This window comes from Clarias gariepinus, chromosome 22 (assembly GCF_024256425.1).
Source record: "Clarias gariepinus isolate MV-2021 ecotype Netherlands chromosome 22, CGAR_prim_01v2, whole genome shotgun sequence".
NCBI lineage: Eukaryota > Metazoa > Chordata > Actinopteri > Siluriformes > Clariidae > Clarias > Clarias gariepinus.
The window spans coordinates 7,774,011-7,791,724 of record NC_071121.1 but is presented as its reverse complement, the minus strand read 5'-3'; the positions used below and the strand labels follow the sequence as shown (position 1 = coordinate 7,791,724).

At 40.3% G+C, this 17,714-nt stretch overlaps 1 protein-coding gene across 2 annotated transcripts in view; it reads right to left on the bottom strand.

Moving 5' to 3' along the window:
• Positions 1–318: 318 nt before the first annotated feature.
• Positions 319–17,714, bottom strand: part of adcy6b (adenylate cyclase 6b) — a 74,954-nt gene continuing 57,558 nt past the window's right edge. For both annotated transcript variants that reach the window (XM_053482440.1, XM_053482441.1), the window contains exons 8-23: positions 17,205–17,363; positions 16,908–17,049; positions 15,757–15,885; positions 13,083–13,111; positions 12,614–12,761; positions 12,430–12,527; positions 11,312–11,399; positions 11,088–11,204; positions 8,756–8,914; positions 8,466–8,641; positions 8,096–8,122; positions 7,030–7,162; positions 4,511–4,774; positions 4,155–4,359; positions 3,934–4,058; positions 319–2,307 (exon numbers count right to left, since the gene is read on the bottom strand). In XM_053482440.1, the coding sequence (XP_053338415.1) occupies positions 2,179–2,307; positions 3,934–4,058; positions 4,155–4,359; positions 4,511–4,774; positions 7,030–7,162; positions 8,096–8,122; positions 8,466–8,641; positions 8,756–8,914; positions 11,088–11,204; positions 11,312–11,399; positions 12,430–12,527; positions 12,614–12,761; positions 13,083–13,111; positions 15,757–15,885; positions 16,908–17,049; positions 17,205–17,363 (2,128 nt within the window). In that variant the 3' untranslated portion in view covers positions 319–2,178. The remainder of the gene's footprint in view (positions 2,308–3,933; positions 4,059–4,154; positions 4,360–4,510; positions 4,775–7,029; positions 7,163–8,095; positions 8,123–8,465; positions 8,642–8,755; positions 8,915–11,087; positions 11,205–11,311; positions 11,400–12,429; positions 12,528–12,613; positions 12,762–13,082; positions 13,112–15,756; positions 15,886–16,907; positions 17,050–17,204; positions 17,364–17,714) is intronic.

Here is a 17,714-nt window from a genome sequence, read left to right as displayed (position 1 = left end):
CTGTTTGTATTATAAAAAAAGATTTATTACAAAGACAATTTGCTCTGGCCAATTTTAATAATAATAACAATAATAATAATAATAATAATAATAATCCATTTTTGTTTGTTTCAGTAATGGTGAGATCAGTGATACTGAAGACACTGTGTTTATTGTTTCCATGATCATTGGTTTCCACTTCTTTTTTTTTCTTTTTTTTTTAAACAAAATCAAACAACACTATCACCGAGGTTAAAATGGAACATAAAACATTTCATTATGTTTCAGTAAAATATGACCTGTGATACTTAAACAACATAGAACTAACGAGGGACAGTCTCTGATTCCGGATAGTTTATTGTTGCCATTAAATTGTCAAAAGACTTCCTTTTTCTTGTTTTCTTTTCTTTACCGCGTTAGCATTAGGTTTGTTTGACATAGCGTTTACGAGTACGAGTACAGTGTCAGACAGATACCTGATGTCGGTTTCAGATTGGGCGTATTGCTATTGGGTGATAATGGTAAAGGGGGAACATTTCGTCCTGATAGTAGCAACACTTTTCCGAGATAAACGAATTTGTGTTTTCCAGTGTAACGTTGCGTAATCGGTCCAATGTGTCAGTCTCTCTCCAGAGCTTTAGAGAGCTGGGTGTACAGTATGTCTGACAAACAGGTTTAGAAGCTGGTGATTTGACACTAGCACACGTTGAAGGTCGGGGTGTCAAAACTCTTTGAGTTTTCAAACTCTAATTAAAGTAGACGTCGGCTTGTTTACTCAGTGACTAACCGAATGTACTACAGCTGTGTGCAGCGGATACGCTTTTTAACATTATAGGTCCATTTCATCTCTACAGAAATGTGGAAGGGGGTTGGGGGGTGTCAATACTTATGCAACACACTGTGTGGTAAACCTACAGTATAATTTGTACGATTTTTCTTGGTAATGAACCGAAGAGTGGTTCATTTGTTTTGCACTTAATATACTACTCGCTTTATGTTCAATCTGTTGAACACAAATCTATGAACACATTTATTTAAGTCACTGAACTGTTGTTTTTTCTTTTGGTCACTCGACATTGGACTGAGTATAATTACCTGAAATGATAAACGATCTGTAGATTGAAACATTTTTATAAGAAGGATCAAAAAATAAAAGCATTTAAAACCAGCACGGTGGCAACATCACTGCTAGTTTTTTTTTTTCTCCTTTTAGAACGAAACAAGGAACTGGAATACAATTAAGGAAATGAACTCATTTACGAGGAATGGACAGAGAAAGAAACGTTGATAAGGAAAGTCAGACATGCCTGGGAGCAGTCGATTTGGCAATAAAATAATTGCACATAGATTATATAAATCTCACAGTGACAAGTTATGCCCTTTAAAAGATGACGATGGATTCACGCTCGCTCGCTTGATCTCACACGGACACCCACACGTATTTAACTTACGACAACATAAACAATAAAATACATTTCCCATGCCCGGCGTCAACGTCTGTCCTTCATACAGTTCTGTTTCTTCACTTCATGGTTCCCAGAGTCCCCGAAAAAACACTATAAAAATGTACCAATAAGCCATGAATTAAAGTTTTTTTGCTTTTTTTTACCCTCTCTGATATCCGAAGCCTTCATGGTACCGTACATGGCGAGAAAGAGTCTTAATTGCATCAGAGAACAAAACGTGTGGTCGTGTCGACAATCATAAAAAAAAAAAGGAAAAGAAAAAAAAAGTCAATCTGTCAACTGGAAATTGTTCAGACTTATGAAACATATGTAGTGTTCCTATATCAAACATTTTTTGTTCTTTGGTCGTCTGCATTCTTACTTCATCCTTGCATATATGTGTATTTGTGCATTTTTTTTATGTTTGTCGTTTCTTTAAAAATCGGTCAAAAAAATAATTAAACGCAATCCTTCTTGTTTCCATCTAAGGCCACGGCTCTTAGACAGCTCACTCGATCGGACGGTCTGTGAGAGCAGCTAAGAATGAGAACTTGTTCTCAGTGTGTGCATGTGTTCAACACCTCCGTTACGGGGCTCGGCTGCGAGCCCTTCAGTGGTTATACTCCAAACTGGCAAAAAAAAAAAAAAAAAAAGAAAAGAAAAAGAAAAGAACGAGAGAAAAAAGTGCGCTTGATGTTCCACTTAGAGTTTCGTCTCTGTTCACTTCAGTGCAACTGGAGGCATGTGATCAGTGTTAACTGCTTGAAGGGCCACTGTTGAGGAAGTACGTGGTCATGTCTCCTTTCCCCTTGACTTTGACGAGGCCGCGGCACTCCAGCTGGTACCCTTTACTGGCGAGCACATGGTACAGATCGGTGGTCACCTGAGAAAACAAAAGATTTATATTATTATCTCATCTGCTGGTTTGAATCTGAGCTCTCAACTACACAACTTGTGCCACACTGCAGTTGCGGGTGAAGTACAGCAGATGGCATGGCAGTGCAAGCTGAATTCGTTCATGTAACGGCTTATTATTATTTTGCCAAAGCCTTTATTTTAACCAGATTTCGAACCGCCTGTTAGTAACGATGAAGCCGAATGACTGGATTGCGTGGCAGTACACCAGTTCAAATGATGTATTGAATGCCATCATGGTGGCATCAGACGTGGGAATCAAGTCCAGCTTCGATACGCAGGGGAATTTCCCACCCACTGATGTCAGATGTACGATCTTGAAGGTCATACCACAAAAAGTATTGTTGTGTTAAGTATGGGTACAGGTTTAGCGCTTTAAAGGAAAAAAAACTATATATATAAATATATATATATATAGAGAGAGAGATATTGGAGATACCTTAGAAGACGCAGATCTGTATTTGTTTATAACAGTGTGAACAGCACAAACCACCAGTCTGATTCGTCCAATTCTGATTTGTGTCACTATCACACATGATCCTAAATCTGATTTTTTTGGCATACACATGCAGACAGATACTCTTTCTTAGGAACACCCGTCCTTTCATGCAATTATAATTATCTAACCAGCCGATCGTGTCGCGGCAGCATAATGTACACAAATCAAGAGCTAATCAGTTCATGTTCATATCAAACATCAGAATGAGGAGAAATGTGATCTCATCGACTTTGCTGCGTCCCCGGTTTGTTGGTGTGTGGAGTATTTCAGAAACTGCTGACACCCTGGAATTTTCACGCACCTCCTGGGATTTCCTGGAGCAGCCAATTCCCAAACTTAACAAGACCATGGCCCAGTTTGAGAAGTGAAAAAAATCTTCGGTCCTTTAATTACAACTCTGATCGATACAGGAGACGGAGATAAATGAAGGATATTGCATTGGCTAAATCCGGTGGCTTTGTTTTTTTTAATTGGTTTTGGGTACTTTTTAAAATGTTAATACTTAATCGGAGTAAATTATATTATGGGAATTCTTAGCCTAATTACAAACTTAAGAATTAAACATTAATTTGTTATAAATGACATCTCGTGTCCCATCTGCAGTACCCCTATACGCAGCGCACTCTTCGGGAAACAGTCCTCTAGATTTTACACAAAATGATGTAGGGGAAAAAAAAATATATATATATATATATATATATATAACTCAGTAAGCAGGTGTTATTCTGTGGAAACTACTTCTTGATGAAAGCGGTCATGGGGCAGACTGGTTTGAGCTGAAATTGGCGAGACTACAATAGCCCATATTAACCCCTCTTTATAAGCACTGAGCGCAGAATAACATGTCAGAACACGAGACACTTGAACCTTGAAGTGGACGGGCCGCACGTCCGCAGAGTAAGCAAGTTTTGTCCAACAATCTCCGGGCGCAGCCTTGGACATCTGAAACTTGTGAGCTGCATCTGCATGATTTTTCGCACTGCGCTGCTGCAACATGATATATACTGTAGTTGCATGCCTAAGCATGTGTACAGGTGTTCCTCTTAAAATGCTCAGTGTTATAAGTTACAGTAGATGTTATTATAACGCTGGCACCTGGATGCGATCAGGTACTCCCGTACTGTCCATGCGACTCGCCACGTTGACCGTGTTTCCCCAGATGTCGTACTGCGGCTTTCGGGCTCCGATCACACCAGCTACCACAGGACCGATGTTCAACCCTGAACAAATCACACACACACAGTTATTTGTCAAACCCCTAGAATATGGATAATTACAATAATTAAAAAAGTTACAGACTATGATAACTGACTGACCGATCTTCATTTGGAAGTTGTTGAACGAGTGCTCGTTGATGTACTTCATCTGCTCCCGTAGCCTCATGGCGTAGTCAGCTAGCGCCAAGATGTGTGAGCGGCCCTCTCTGTCGAACGTGGAGTCGTTCAGGCCCGACGCCGCCATGTACGTGCTTCCTATCGTTTTGATCTTCTCTAGCTGCTTGAACTGATCTTCACTGATGATCTGTGGAGATTACTGATCATTAACACTATATACGTAATTATAGGACAAGCAGAGTGAACGTTATAATAATGATCCGACCAAGCCTGGATTTTTTTTTTTTGTAATGTGACTAACCGCCCTACTGTACTGTACCCTGCTTTCTCCGTCTTACCTCGTCAAAGTCAGCGATGATCTCGTTGAGCAGTCTCAAGCACTCCACGCCCTCGTTGTTAGCCTCGAGCTCCGTGTAGAACTCGGAGAAGTTACTGATGGAGGCGAACATCACAGCCACGCACTCGCATGACTGGTAGTAAAGCTCGTCGTTGCACCGCTCCCGGGCCAGGAAGTGGGCAGCCACATCTTTCGGCAGGATGTTATGAAGGAGACGACGGTTATAGGCTTGCAGCTCCTCCATCTCCTCTTTCTCTTCTGTAGCCTGGGGGACGGGGGACGGGGGGGGGGGACAGGGGGGACGGCAGAAGATAAAAGAAATAAATAGGAGAATTACAATGTTGCTAAGGCACACCGACTGCTATACCGTGTGCTCAGTTATTACTTTAGTTTGTTTACGCCGTTTAGCAGACGCCCGTCTCCAGGACGACTTACAGATCTTTATCAAAAGCACACCCTCATGCTAGTTTACTCGGTCAGGAGCTAATCAGTCTGAAAGCACAGTTGCGGTGGTTGAGAAAAAAAAAAAAAGAAAACAAAAGACAAGAATTTTCTTTCAAGTAACAGATAAACAAGCGTTTAAAAAAAGATCTTAAGGTTTTAACAAAGTAAATCTAGGTGCGGTCAAAAGTATTGGGACAAAGCCAAATTTACTCTTTTAATAACATTTTTGGATTTTTATAATAACAACAATTAAAATAATAAAAATAATTTGTCGCGCATGGAGTTTGCATGTTCTCCATATGTTTTATGGGTTTCCTCCAGGTACTCTGGTTTCCTCCCACAGTCCAAAGACATGTAGATTAGGCTCATTGGTGATCACCAAATACTGCCCATAGTGTGTGAGTGTGTGTGCTCTGCAATGGATTGGCACCCTGTCCAAGGTGTACCCTGCCTTGTGCCCTAAATGTCCTAGTATAGGCTCCAGACCCCCCCATGACCCCTTATACAGGATTCAGTGGTATAGGCGATGAGTGAGTGAGTGTTGTACAGCAATTTTATTGCATAAAATAACAATCAATATTTAGTATAAGATCATTTATTCTTCAAAGCCTGCTGAATCCGACTGGGCAAAGAGTCAAAAAGTCGTCTGCGGTACTCTGGTGTCACTCGTTCAATCCATGCCTGCTTGATTGCTTCCTGAAGATCATGTAAAGAAGATGGTTCATGTTTGCTACTGGCTTTTTACTATTGTCCATTGGATGGAGGTCTGTAGATGACCCGGGCCGTGGCTCCAGAAGCTCAATTTTTTCAGGTACTTAGCACAACTCTATTACATAGAATATGTTGTCTTAATACTTTTGCTGCAGCTGTGTGGCCATAAGAACACCACTGACTAGTGTGAATAATAAGGCAAGGCAATAAGGCTTTAAAGATTAGACTTTGGAGCACTGGATAAGGTCATGTTGTCTAATGGGTTCCTATTCCAGAGTGATGGATGGATGCATCAGGACCAGGAGGGAAATGCATGAACAGATGTGCCCCACTGTACAAGCCTCTGGAGGTTCACTTGGTCAGGTCTAGGCTCACCAGTGTTACTGTACGTGGCAATAAAATAAAGTCAGTTGACGACCTGAATGGTCTGAATGACCAGGTTACTACATCTACAGAGTTTTTTTCTTTTTTGATGGGACGGGCATATTCCAGGATCTGGATTACAAAAGAGTGGTTCCGGGGGCACAAAGAATCAGTTTCACACATGATTTGGCCACCATATTGCACCCTGTAACCAAAGCCAAAGGCGGTCGAGCAAACTATTAGAGTGTGCATCTTTTTTTTTAGCCAGACGGTATAGAAGTTAAATGAAGTTTGGTATGCAGCTAAGAGTTGTATAGAAAACTTAAGGAATACAATATAGGTTCGAAGACAAAAGAAGAGATAATTCGAGTTATTTCTAGACAGTTATAAGTGAAATATTACAATACAACACACAAAGCATGCGTCTACAAAGCATGAAAAAGGTGTGTCCCAGAATGCATGGCATGTTTGCTTCACGTCCTGCAGTCTGGGCGACTCGGAGCTGAATGGGATTATTAGTGCAAATGAACGTCACTCGACTTCGCTTGGAAGCAGGCCGAGACACCTAACTCAGATGCTTTTGGAACAGTCGCAACCGAGTGGGATTGCTGTGATCTCACCTGCCTAAACAAACCGCACCGAGAGGGTAAACACTCATAAACAAACACAGCGTATACTGTATGAAACCACCCGTAGCGTCTCTTTTCAAATATGCCAAGTTCTCCTTTAAATATTTGCTGACTTCACTTTGCTTTTGTCAAGGTAGATAAGACATGACTAAGCCACCGCCCCCCCCCCACCCCATCACCCCCCCCACCACCTTATTCTCAACCATCTTATAACTTGACATATCTTTTCCTTTCATTTCAGACCTTCTGCATTCTGAAATTACAGCTCTTTGAAATTCCTCCACAGAACTCGGATATGTAATCGGTTCGACGGGCAATTTCATAATTCACAGGAAAGGCTAATTCTCAGTGGCGTGAGCATGGGGAGATGCACCTGTAGTTTCCACAGGAAGTCGAGGCGTGCGGTGGATTCGACCTGCTGTGCGTGCAGATACAGCGCCAGCACGAATACGGTGAGGATTACCGGCGTCATCATCTTCAGTGGCACCTTGCTCACATTCTCAGAGCTGCAGGGACAGACATTGCACATTAGGTTGGTGATAAAATCCCCAATATACAATAACTGATTATATTTAAAGGGACAGTTAAAATTTTTTTCAACTCTGCCTTAAATCAAATTTGAGGTGCATGTAGGTATATTAAAGAAGGTCATTATAAATGTTCCTGGTCTGCACACCGACCATGAAGTACGTCACCTGAAATGCAAAGTAATGGGGGCCAAATTCCACAACTCTCGGCCCGTGAAAAGTCTTTCACAACTTTACGGTGTATTTAATACAAATTTAACTCTTTAGTTTCTCAGAAAGTGACGTACGGCCAGTTCGGTAAAGAACTATTGCCATGTACATCTATGCACCTAAATTTTAATTTATTACAGGCCTGAATAAAAAAATCCAAGCTATCCAATAACAACAAAAGTGGTGATGTAATAGTTAAAAGTATTACTAGTTCAAAAGTTTGAACTTCCCTTTCTTCCCTTTCCCCCTATCCTGTGACTGATGATATTGTAATGAACCATCATCATAATCATTAGAACATGTGACCTGGTGTGATACAGTATATACTGTAGTTAAACGTCCCCAGTGCTGTTATCACTACTTGTCCAATCAGATTGCTCGGTTGGAACTAACTGTTGTATAATAGTTCAATATCTTTGTAATCACTTGAGTTCGACTTAAGTTTGATGCCTCTGGATTCTGGTTTATAAAGTTTCTAAAAGGATAAGATAAAGAAAAAGTGACTAAACCTTTGACATTGCCAGCCAAAAGTATTTAAAAAACAAAAAAACAAAAAAAAAAAACGTGTATGATTTTTAGTTTTTAGCTAAACGTCAAGAAATATTATTTTGGAAAAACAAAAAAGATCCAGATCTAGAGCAATCTGGTCTCAGGTCCAGACATCACAAGGACGCAAACTCAACGGCTCTGTTATAAACTTACCAAGGCTCTGTTTTATTGAAACCAGACCTGTGTACGAAAATAGAAACATTCTCATTAGTGACCTACATGACCCACAAAGTACACACACACACACACACGGAGCTAAGGACTAAAGCGGAATGTCACCTGAAGGTCTTAAGAAACATAAAGGTCTTTTGTATTAGCATAACAATGAATAAAACTAACTGAACAGAGAACTGTAGTATTGATCATCATGATCATTAGCGTAACTGTACACATTTAATTATACATAAGATCACAGTGTTTGAATTAAAAGTGCATCAGTACCGACACAGACTTATTTTTGCCTACTCGTGTTCAGACTGTTTATTTCCTCGGCGCTTGGATGTGTGTGATGAGGTGAACTCACAGCGCGTTGGCGGACACCAGCAGGTCGGTGTTATCGAACAGCACCACGAGAGGCCACTCGACCAGCAGCAAGAAGCTGAGCTGAATGAGCAGCATTAATGCCAGCTTGCCTATACTGCTGATGTGCAGGAAGACAGAGCAGGCCAGCAGAGTCAGCAGCACACTGTAGGTGAAATACTGGACAGGACACAAAACAGGCAAGTCAGATACACTGACACACACACACAGGGACTTGATATATGGATATCAACACAAGACACTTGAATGCACAATGCATGTGCACACACTGACCTCAGGGAAAGGACACGGTATCTTGTGGCTGGGACAGAGCGCGAGTGTGTCGTCCGCGGTGTGGGTCAGGTTTTGCAGAAAGCACAGTGTCACGGCGCTCTCGGAGATGTTCCGGTCCTGAGCTACACACTGAATCAGACCCTCCCTGTCACACGTGAACTGTTAAATAACCATATATAAAGCGATTCAGTCAGAAGATCGGTACAAAAACACTAGGTTATACTGGACATATCATTTTTTCGCCATGGCTAAATGCAGAATGTTTACATTTCCGTGCTTATTTGGTACTGTATGCATCAGATGACCTACAGTGTTGTGGACAAAAAGTCTCGAGCTACCACTCATTTCTTCATATTTAGACTTTCTTGTATTGTTAATGCCCTCTTGAGGAATAGTTCTCCGGGTTTCCTGGCCCTCTTTTTCAGTCCAGTCCCTATACTCGACCAGCTTCAGAGGAATGTTTTTAAGGCGTGAACATGATGAGAGATAATCAGGCTGGTGGTTAGTATACCGCTGATGCTGAATGGTTGGAACAGACGAGAGGGGAAATGAGGTTGCTGCTGCGGTTGTTACATTAACAACCACATTTAAAACTGTAACTTTAGACACTTTACAGCCTGTGACAGTATTTCCCTTTTTTTTTCTTTTAATTTAATTTAATATGAAGAGAAAGGGATGCTTGAGACTTTTGCACAGTACGGTAGGCCGGGAAAGATAAAGCGCTAGGTCATTATTTTGACCTAATATCACTTTAGGATATACCACAGGACATAGCATATGGCCAAATGTTTCTGGGCACCTCAACAACTTTTTTGTTTAGAATGTCTTTTGTCTGGAGTAGCTTTAGCAAAAAAAAAAATCATTTTATGGAAACTCGAATAGCCTGAACAGAGCTCTGACCTCAACCAATAAGAATTTTTGTTTGTACTATTGTTGTGGTGACTTTAGTTTGACAATGCCTCGGACACCGGGACAACGGTGGTATTACTGTAGGCTGTTTTTTTAAAGTGAGAATTTAGTCAAAACAATGTTGACCAAATGATGGTGTGATAACGAATGCCCATGATGCAATGTTGCAAAAACAACGTCAAAACTTAATTATTGCGTGTTTTCATTCATGTCATATGACCATGTATAAGGTCAAATAAGGCATTCGATCTAGGACCACAAATGAAAGCGACACAAATCCGATTAAAAAAATATGATTTGAGCGTTCAGACAGCCCCCCCCCAAAAAAAATCTGATATGTGTCACATTAGGGTAAAAAATTTCAATTGAGTCACTTGAGGCTGGTAATGTGAATGTAGCCTAACAAAGCTAAGAAAAATGACATCAAGCTACAAATGGAACTTTTGGCCAGACAGCGTCATTTTAAACACGGCGCTGAGGCATTCCTCCTCACAACCTGTTGATGACTGGGTGCTTTGCACCACTCTGGAAAATTCCAGCGCAGTTTAGAAACAACTAACGACCTTTCGCAGAACAAAGTTAACCTTTAAACAAGCAGGAGGGTATTTTAAAGCAATATAATAATACTGTCTGAAACCACTCAGGAAAGGGTTAGGTCACTTACAATATGTCACTACTGAACATGATATGTATAATATACAGTATACTATATATATATATATATATATATATACAGAATAAACAAACCAACATGAAAAACGTTATTTCTTAATAGAAACCGGGCGGGAAAAGATCCCTCATCTTTAATCTTTTGTAAATCCAGGCCTTGTAAGCCCAATGGACACAATCATCTACAGCTGCAGCTTGGCAGTTAACCGAAGAGCGGATTAAGAATTCTGTGCGCCAGAAACGAAGGAGACCTTGAATGCTAACTCTAACAGAAAGAGCTTGGTGCTTTCGATTAAAGCTGGTTTCATATCTGGGTGCAGTCCAGAAAATTGATTTCGGTATTCAGGACTGTTGTGGGGGTCATTTGCCCGGACGTTATCTTCGCCCTCTTTTTTTTTTTTTTTTTTTAAATACATAGCCGACTATCTTTAGAACTTCAGAATTGCGGACCGATTTTTATTATGAAACGCGACAAAAGAAGACAACATGAAATGTTTAACCAATCACAGTAATGGACAACAGTCTCCTGTGGACACCTTTGTGCACCCAACCACTATTCAGCGGTGACCTCCATCTCGTCAAGGTTTTTTCCCTTACACGTTTCAATGCATTGTACACAAAACGCTACCCCTCCCCCCAATGTCCCTCCTTGCTGAGTATGACATAGAGAAAGAGTACGAACAGAGAACACAAGCTCCTCAGCTGACGTTTAATAGCAGATGACTTTTCAGCACTTCAGCCCGAAGGTGCTTACCATGTTGACAAACGCGGAGAGATACAGAAGCAGTATGGTGAAGATTCCTACTAATGTGCTGTTAGTGCGAGACTCGACTATCTTCTTTGACACCTTCTGCAAGACCACAGGGAAGAGCTAAAAAAAAATAAAAAATAAAACACAGAGAGGTATGAAATACTTGCAGGGGAATATTTCATTTATAGAAATCAAACGTGATAACCAGACTGAGCGACTGTTCTGACCTTAATACAGGAGTAGATGGCACATACGAAGAGGATGTTGGCGAGGATTATAAAGATACTGATGAAGATGCCAAGCATTAGTGTTGTGCTGCAGAAATGTATGAGAGAAACAATATACACAGCGTGTTACATTCGCGTCTTCAAAATAAAATCTTACAGTGATTCTCAATGCTTCAACAATTTTGCATGAATATACACGGAACAGCCATAACTTTAAAACCTGTACACTGGAACCTTGGATTGCAAAAAACTTGGTCTACGAGAGTTTTGTGAGACGAGCTAAATTTGCACTTGATAAACGAGCGGGGCCTTGAAATACGAGTAGTACGTATGAAAAAAGTTAAAAAGGCTGTAGCAGTGCAAGTGAAGATTCGGTTTTAAACAACAACGCAATGTTACGTCCGCGAAATCCTCAAAAGGAGGCAAAAGCAAGCCTGGCCTTCGGTTTAAACAGGCATAGATGAGCTTTGGGCGTCCATGATCCTGGGATATAAGTGACAATCACTGTTAAATGTTATGTGGTGTTAATGTTGTGGCTGATCGGTGAACATTATACTGCAGTAAGGGGAAAATAATTCACAGTAAATAGCCGTAAAAAAAAAGAAGTAAAACACAAAACTTTTGTGATTGCATGAGTATTCACCACTATTCCTATAATAACACTTTTATGAAATTCCTTCTGGGGCAACTAGCTTCCATCAGAATTGAAATAATTTTTCCAATGGAGTTTGCCTGTGTGAAGGGAAAGGGGACCGATGACTTCCAAAAGCCAATCCTCCCTTTTGTGACTGCGGACGAGATAAGACCCTCCCCCAGCTTGGTATTTCAGCTCTGCTATTCTCTGGGGGGTGTGGTCCAAGGGGTAGATCATTTACATAGACACTGAAACAGCGCATTTGGAGGAAAAGTAAAACAGCGTTGAGAGTAGGGTATTTCGGCTGACGCATGAACACACACACTTTGGTGGAGCTCTGAGGCCTGTTAGGGTAAGTTTAGTAAAATATAGGACCTTTAGAGAACGTGAACAGTGAATACTTATGCAAGGCAATTTATTATATATAGTTTTTTTTTAAATATATATATATATAAAATATAGTATGAATGCTGAAACTACATACTGTGTAAAAACTGTGATCTGGATGAAGCAGATGAAGCAAAACACCACCAGCGTACAGGCCACGTAACTCCCGAATCGATCATCCACCTTCTTAGAGTACTAGGGACACAAAGATAACGTGTTCCATGAATGTCTCGGTTACATGCATCTCCGTTTTAGACGCCTTTTTGTTTTGTTTTTCATACCTTTTTCTCTAGAATCGGTGTCTGAAACCTGAGCAGGAACTTCTTGACATGGTCTTTGCGTAGCTGATCGATGCTGCGAGCATCTATGGCACGTCCTAAAAACTCGTCCACCTCATCCTCGGGGTTCAGGGCCTCCTGAGCACTTCGGCTGCAAAGTAGAGCGCAGACGTTTCATTTAGACCGAGCTGTCAAATATGCTTCGGCAGTAGGGAGGGATCAGGTAATGATTCTGTGCTCCGCAAGACAGGAATGTCACAGTGTGGTTAAAATCACTGTCCTAAAGCTGTTTAACTATTTATAGCAGTCAGCTTGGTATTTCAATAAGCCAGACAAAAGAAGGCTTTATTAGAAATAAGCCTTCATGGGCATGTTCATATCACGCAGCCTCAGGGTTGAGGCTGTAGTGACAGTACAGATATCTAAGCAACTGACTGCAATGGGGAGCACAAGGGAAAGCAGCAGTACTCACTTGTCTTTGCTTGAGGCTTCGTCAATACCCTGGGGATGAGCAGGAAAGAGGGATTAGTTACAGTGACCGGTGCAAAGGAAATGAAATACAGAATCAGGCTCAGCCTACAGCTTGAAGCAAGAACAAACAGACAGTCGTGGCGAGATTTACGAGTTAATTTCGATTAGTTTGATTCCTAGATGTTCTCACAGAACAGCAGAAATATTACTCTTTATTATAACCTACTATTAAGATTAGTAAAGTCCTTTTGGACATTGGATGCAACTGAATAGTATATAACGACTGTATGTTGTAAATGGATACAAATGCAAACATGAACAATAAATAGAGAACAGAGTATGAACTTCTTTTCATGTAGCTTTGAACAAGCAGGCACAAGATATAAGGCTTGTGAGGAATAGGGTTTTATAATAAATTAATATAATATACATAATACTATTTTTCCTTTATATATATATATATATATAAAGGAAAAATAGTATTACATCTATTATATTAATATAATATAATATTAATAATATAATATTAATAAGATAATCATAATGTTGTCATATATGTCAATATATAACGTATGGCAATAAATTAAGTATTAAAATAAACTTATTTTTATATAAAATGTACTTCTATTTTTCCGCCACTGAATAGTATATAAAGATTGTATGTTGTAAATGAACACAAATGCAGACATGAACAACAAACCGAGTATGAACGGCTTTTTTTATGCAGCTGTGAACAAGCAGGCACAAGAAATCAAATCTGTGAGAAATAGGGTTTTATATGAAATTAATATAATATACATGATCCTATTTTTCCTTTATATTCAGTGCATCTGGAAAGTATTCACAGCGCATCACCTTTTCCACATTTTGTTATGTTACAGCCTTATTCCAAAATGGATTAAATTATTATTTTATTCTACACACAACACCCCATAATGACAACATGAAAAACGTTTACTTGAGGTTTTTGCAAATTTATTAAAAAACACATGTACAAAAGTATTCACAGCCTTGATCAATACTTTGTCGATGCACCTTTGGCAGCAATTAAAGCTTCAAGCCTTTTTAAATATGATGCCACAAGCTTGGCACACCTACATACTCTATCCCTGGCTGGTTTCGCCCATTCCTCTTTGCAGCACCTCTCAAGCTCCATCAGGTTGGATGGGAAGCATCAGTGCACAGCCATTTTAAAATCTCTCCAGAGATGTTCAATCGGATTCAAGTCTGGGCTCTGGCTGGGCCACTCAAGGACATTCACAGAGTTGTCCTGAAGCCACTTCTTTGATATCTTGGCTGTGTGCTTAGGGTTGTTGTCCTGCTGAAAGATGAACCGTCACCCCAGTCTGAGGTTAAGAAGGTTCTTCTCTCTCCACAGAGGACCTCTGAAACTCTGACAGAGTGACCATTGGGTTCTTGGTCGGCTCCCTGTCTAAGGCCCTTCTTCCCCGATCGCTCAGTTTGGATGGCCAGCCAGTTCTAGGAAGAGTCCTGGTGGTTTCTTCCACTCACGAATGATGGAGGCCACTGTGCTCATTGGGACCTTCAAAGCAGCAGAAATTTTCCCCAGATTTGTGCCTCGAGACAATCCTGTCTCAGAGGTCTACAGACAATTGGTTTGTGCTCTGACATGAACTGTCAACTGTGGGACCTTATATAGAGAGGCGTGTGCCTTTCCAAATCATGTCCAATCAACCGAATTCACCACAGGTGGACTTCAATTAAGCTGCAGAAACATCTCAAGGATGATCAGGGGAAACAGGATGCGCCTGAACTCAATTTTCAGCGAGGTGACAGTTCATACTTGCTTTTTACAGACTCAAATGACTAAGTCTTGTGAATTCACAGGTTCATCTAAATCAGGGGTGTCTAATTTTATCCAAACGAAGCCAGCATTGGTGCCGGTTTTCATTACATCCGAGCAGAGCAGAAGTCACAACTGAAAATCTTTTGAAAACCAAGGTCGACTGATTAAATCAGGAATAGCTCTGGTTTGATGGGAAGGAAAACCTAAACCCGCACCAGATACCATAACACTGGACATTTATAAAAAAAAATAAATAAAAAAAAAACACATCCGTTTCCTTTAATGAAAGGCTTATTTTGTCAGACGGAGAGTACAGTAAATCTAAAAAAGTTCATTCCTCATGGCTCATTGTATTGCTGTAACGAGAGATCAAAAGAATGAATACTTCTGCTAAAGCTGTAGGTGTGAGAACCTCTGTAGCCTGAATAACAGGTTAAGAATGCAGTGAAGATAACAAGTTATAGCTCAAAAGATGGTTTTGTTGTTGTCTCGAATGTGTAGGTGAAAAAAAAAAAAAAACCTTCGTTGTTTGGTTTTATGTAAAATGCTTCACTCAAGACTTTTTTTTTTTCCCACAGGTGATTCATTTAGAATGAATGAATTACTCACAACTCATACAAAAGCAAAAGTGGGATGAAAAGGTAAGAAACTCAATGCATCTTAAAATGTAAAAGGTTCAAAATGTCAGAGTAAAAAATGGTTAAAATTATATGTGTACAATACGATAATTTGTGTTTTAATCTGTTAAAAAAAAAAAAAAAAAAACATAGTATGCACCTCAAAACTGATGCTTTGTATTTCATTTTACAGTTCTTTTACAAAACCAGTAGACCATGCCAAAAAGTATAAATTTGTGTAGCGGACTTACCATCTGCCTGAAAACTTTGGAGTCTTTGTTCCTAGAGAAGGATCTCTCAGGCACCCAGCGAGGCTTTAACCCCTCAGATGAGTTGGCTCTGGCGCGATGCAGTTTAGCCATCATAGCCTTTTCTTCTTTCTACATGACGCACACACAAATAAGACCAAATAAGCCTCACTGCTGCCATATGGTATCGTATATTAATAGGTGTATAGTAGGGGCCAAAAGTCTGATTACTGTGCATGTGCATTCTACACTGCCTGGCGGAAAAAAAAAGAGAAAAATTTGCAAAATTTGAAAAATTGCATTACATTTACGGCAGACGGCCTTATCTAGAGTGATTTAACTTTTTATTTCTTTATACATCTAAGCAGTTGGGGTTAACCCTGACCCCAAACATGTACATTTTATGCTTTTATTCAGAGCAACTTACATTATCTCATTACATATCTGAGCAGGTGAGAGTTAAAGGCCTTGCTCAGTGGTTGTGGGGTTTGAACCTGCAACCTTCTGACTCTGGTCCAGTGCCTTAACCACTGAGCTACTCCTGGCATTATTGGTTTGTGTTAAAGAATAGAGATTGGAAATAACCATGATGACAATGATTTGGTTAAAACCTGCTTGATACATTCTGAAAACCTGTAAGGATCCTATAGTTCTAAACTTCGGTGAAGACATTTCATCGGACGAAAAAAAAAAATCAGCAGTAGGAATTGCAGTTATGGTTAAAAGAGAAAATAAGAGCATTATGACACACGATGTGATGAGAACTTGCAAGATTGAGACTGAACAGCTGTGTGTTCATAAGGAAAACACATGTTAGTGAGGATAATCAGGAAAAGAAAATGCTTTACTTTGCTAGTGATCATAAAGATTAGACTTTGGAGCGGTGCTTAAAGATCATGTGATGTGATAAGGCCAGAATGAGTGATGTGTACATCAAGGTTGGGAAGGAATGTACTGTACATGGACTTTGTGCAAAACATTATGAACCATTTCAGATTCAAATCCTTCTAAATATGTGTTTCAGTACAATGCTAGAATAATGTAGAGTACATTTTTTTTTAAACTATTTCAAAATTGTAAAAACCTTTCTACGTTTAATGCTCTCTGAGAGCACTTGGCCCCACTGTACACCGTTACACTCATGCACAACTGACTCTTTTCTGGCTGCAGCCGAGCACCAGGAAGGTCTCGATGTTGTTGTCTTTGAGGTAGACGTTCCTCTCTCCGCCGAAGCCCGGCTCCACTTCGTAGTCCCCGTTTAAATACTGCAGTGTAGCTTTAGTGATGTGGATACGTCTGTGGGAATTTTATTACAGACCACGGTGAGTATGACAGCAAAAACCGACATAAATCACAACATTTTTTTTTTTTTTTTCTAATGCTTGTTTGTTAAAACTCCATCACAGCTCCACATGGCGTGTGTGAGTTATCTGGACGGGTGGTGCTCTCACCCTGCTTTGCCTCCAGCCTCCATCTGGTTGGCGAGTGTGACGTCATTGGACCAGACATCAAACTGCCACTTGCGCAGGCCCAGAACTCCGCAGTGCACGCGCCCGCTGTGGATCCCGACCCGCATGTTCACGTTGACACCGGTGATTTCTCTCACCAGCCTGCTCACACACACATGCACGGTTCACACACAGTGCACACACACATACATTGCTGATAAGCCTGAAAAGTTGATTTACAATATTTACGCTGTCATGAAACAAAAAAAAAAGTTCCACAATGTTTCATTTAACGCCCTAAAGGACTCTTTGCTTCGTCCCTTTGGGAAAGTCCATAAAGGTAGTACACCTTTTTTTTTGTCTTATTTCGCCAACTGTTTTTCCCCCTTTGAGAACATGTTCCAAGTTGAACCCCTAATACGACTCAAATCATCTACAAAACAATTATGGAAACTTTTCTTGCAAGCGTCCAATGTAAACACTGTACACACTAAATAAAGTGTACTTATGTTA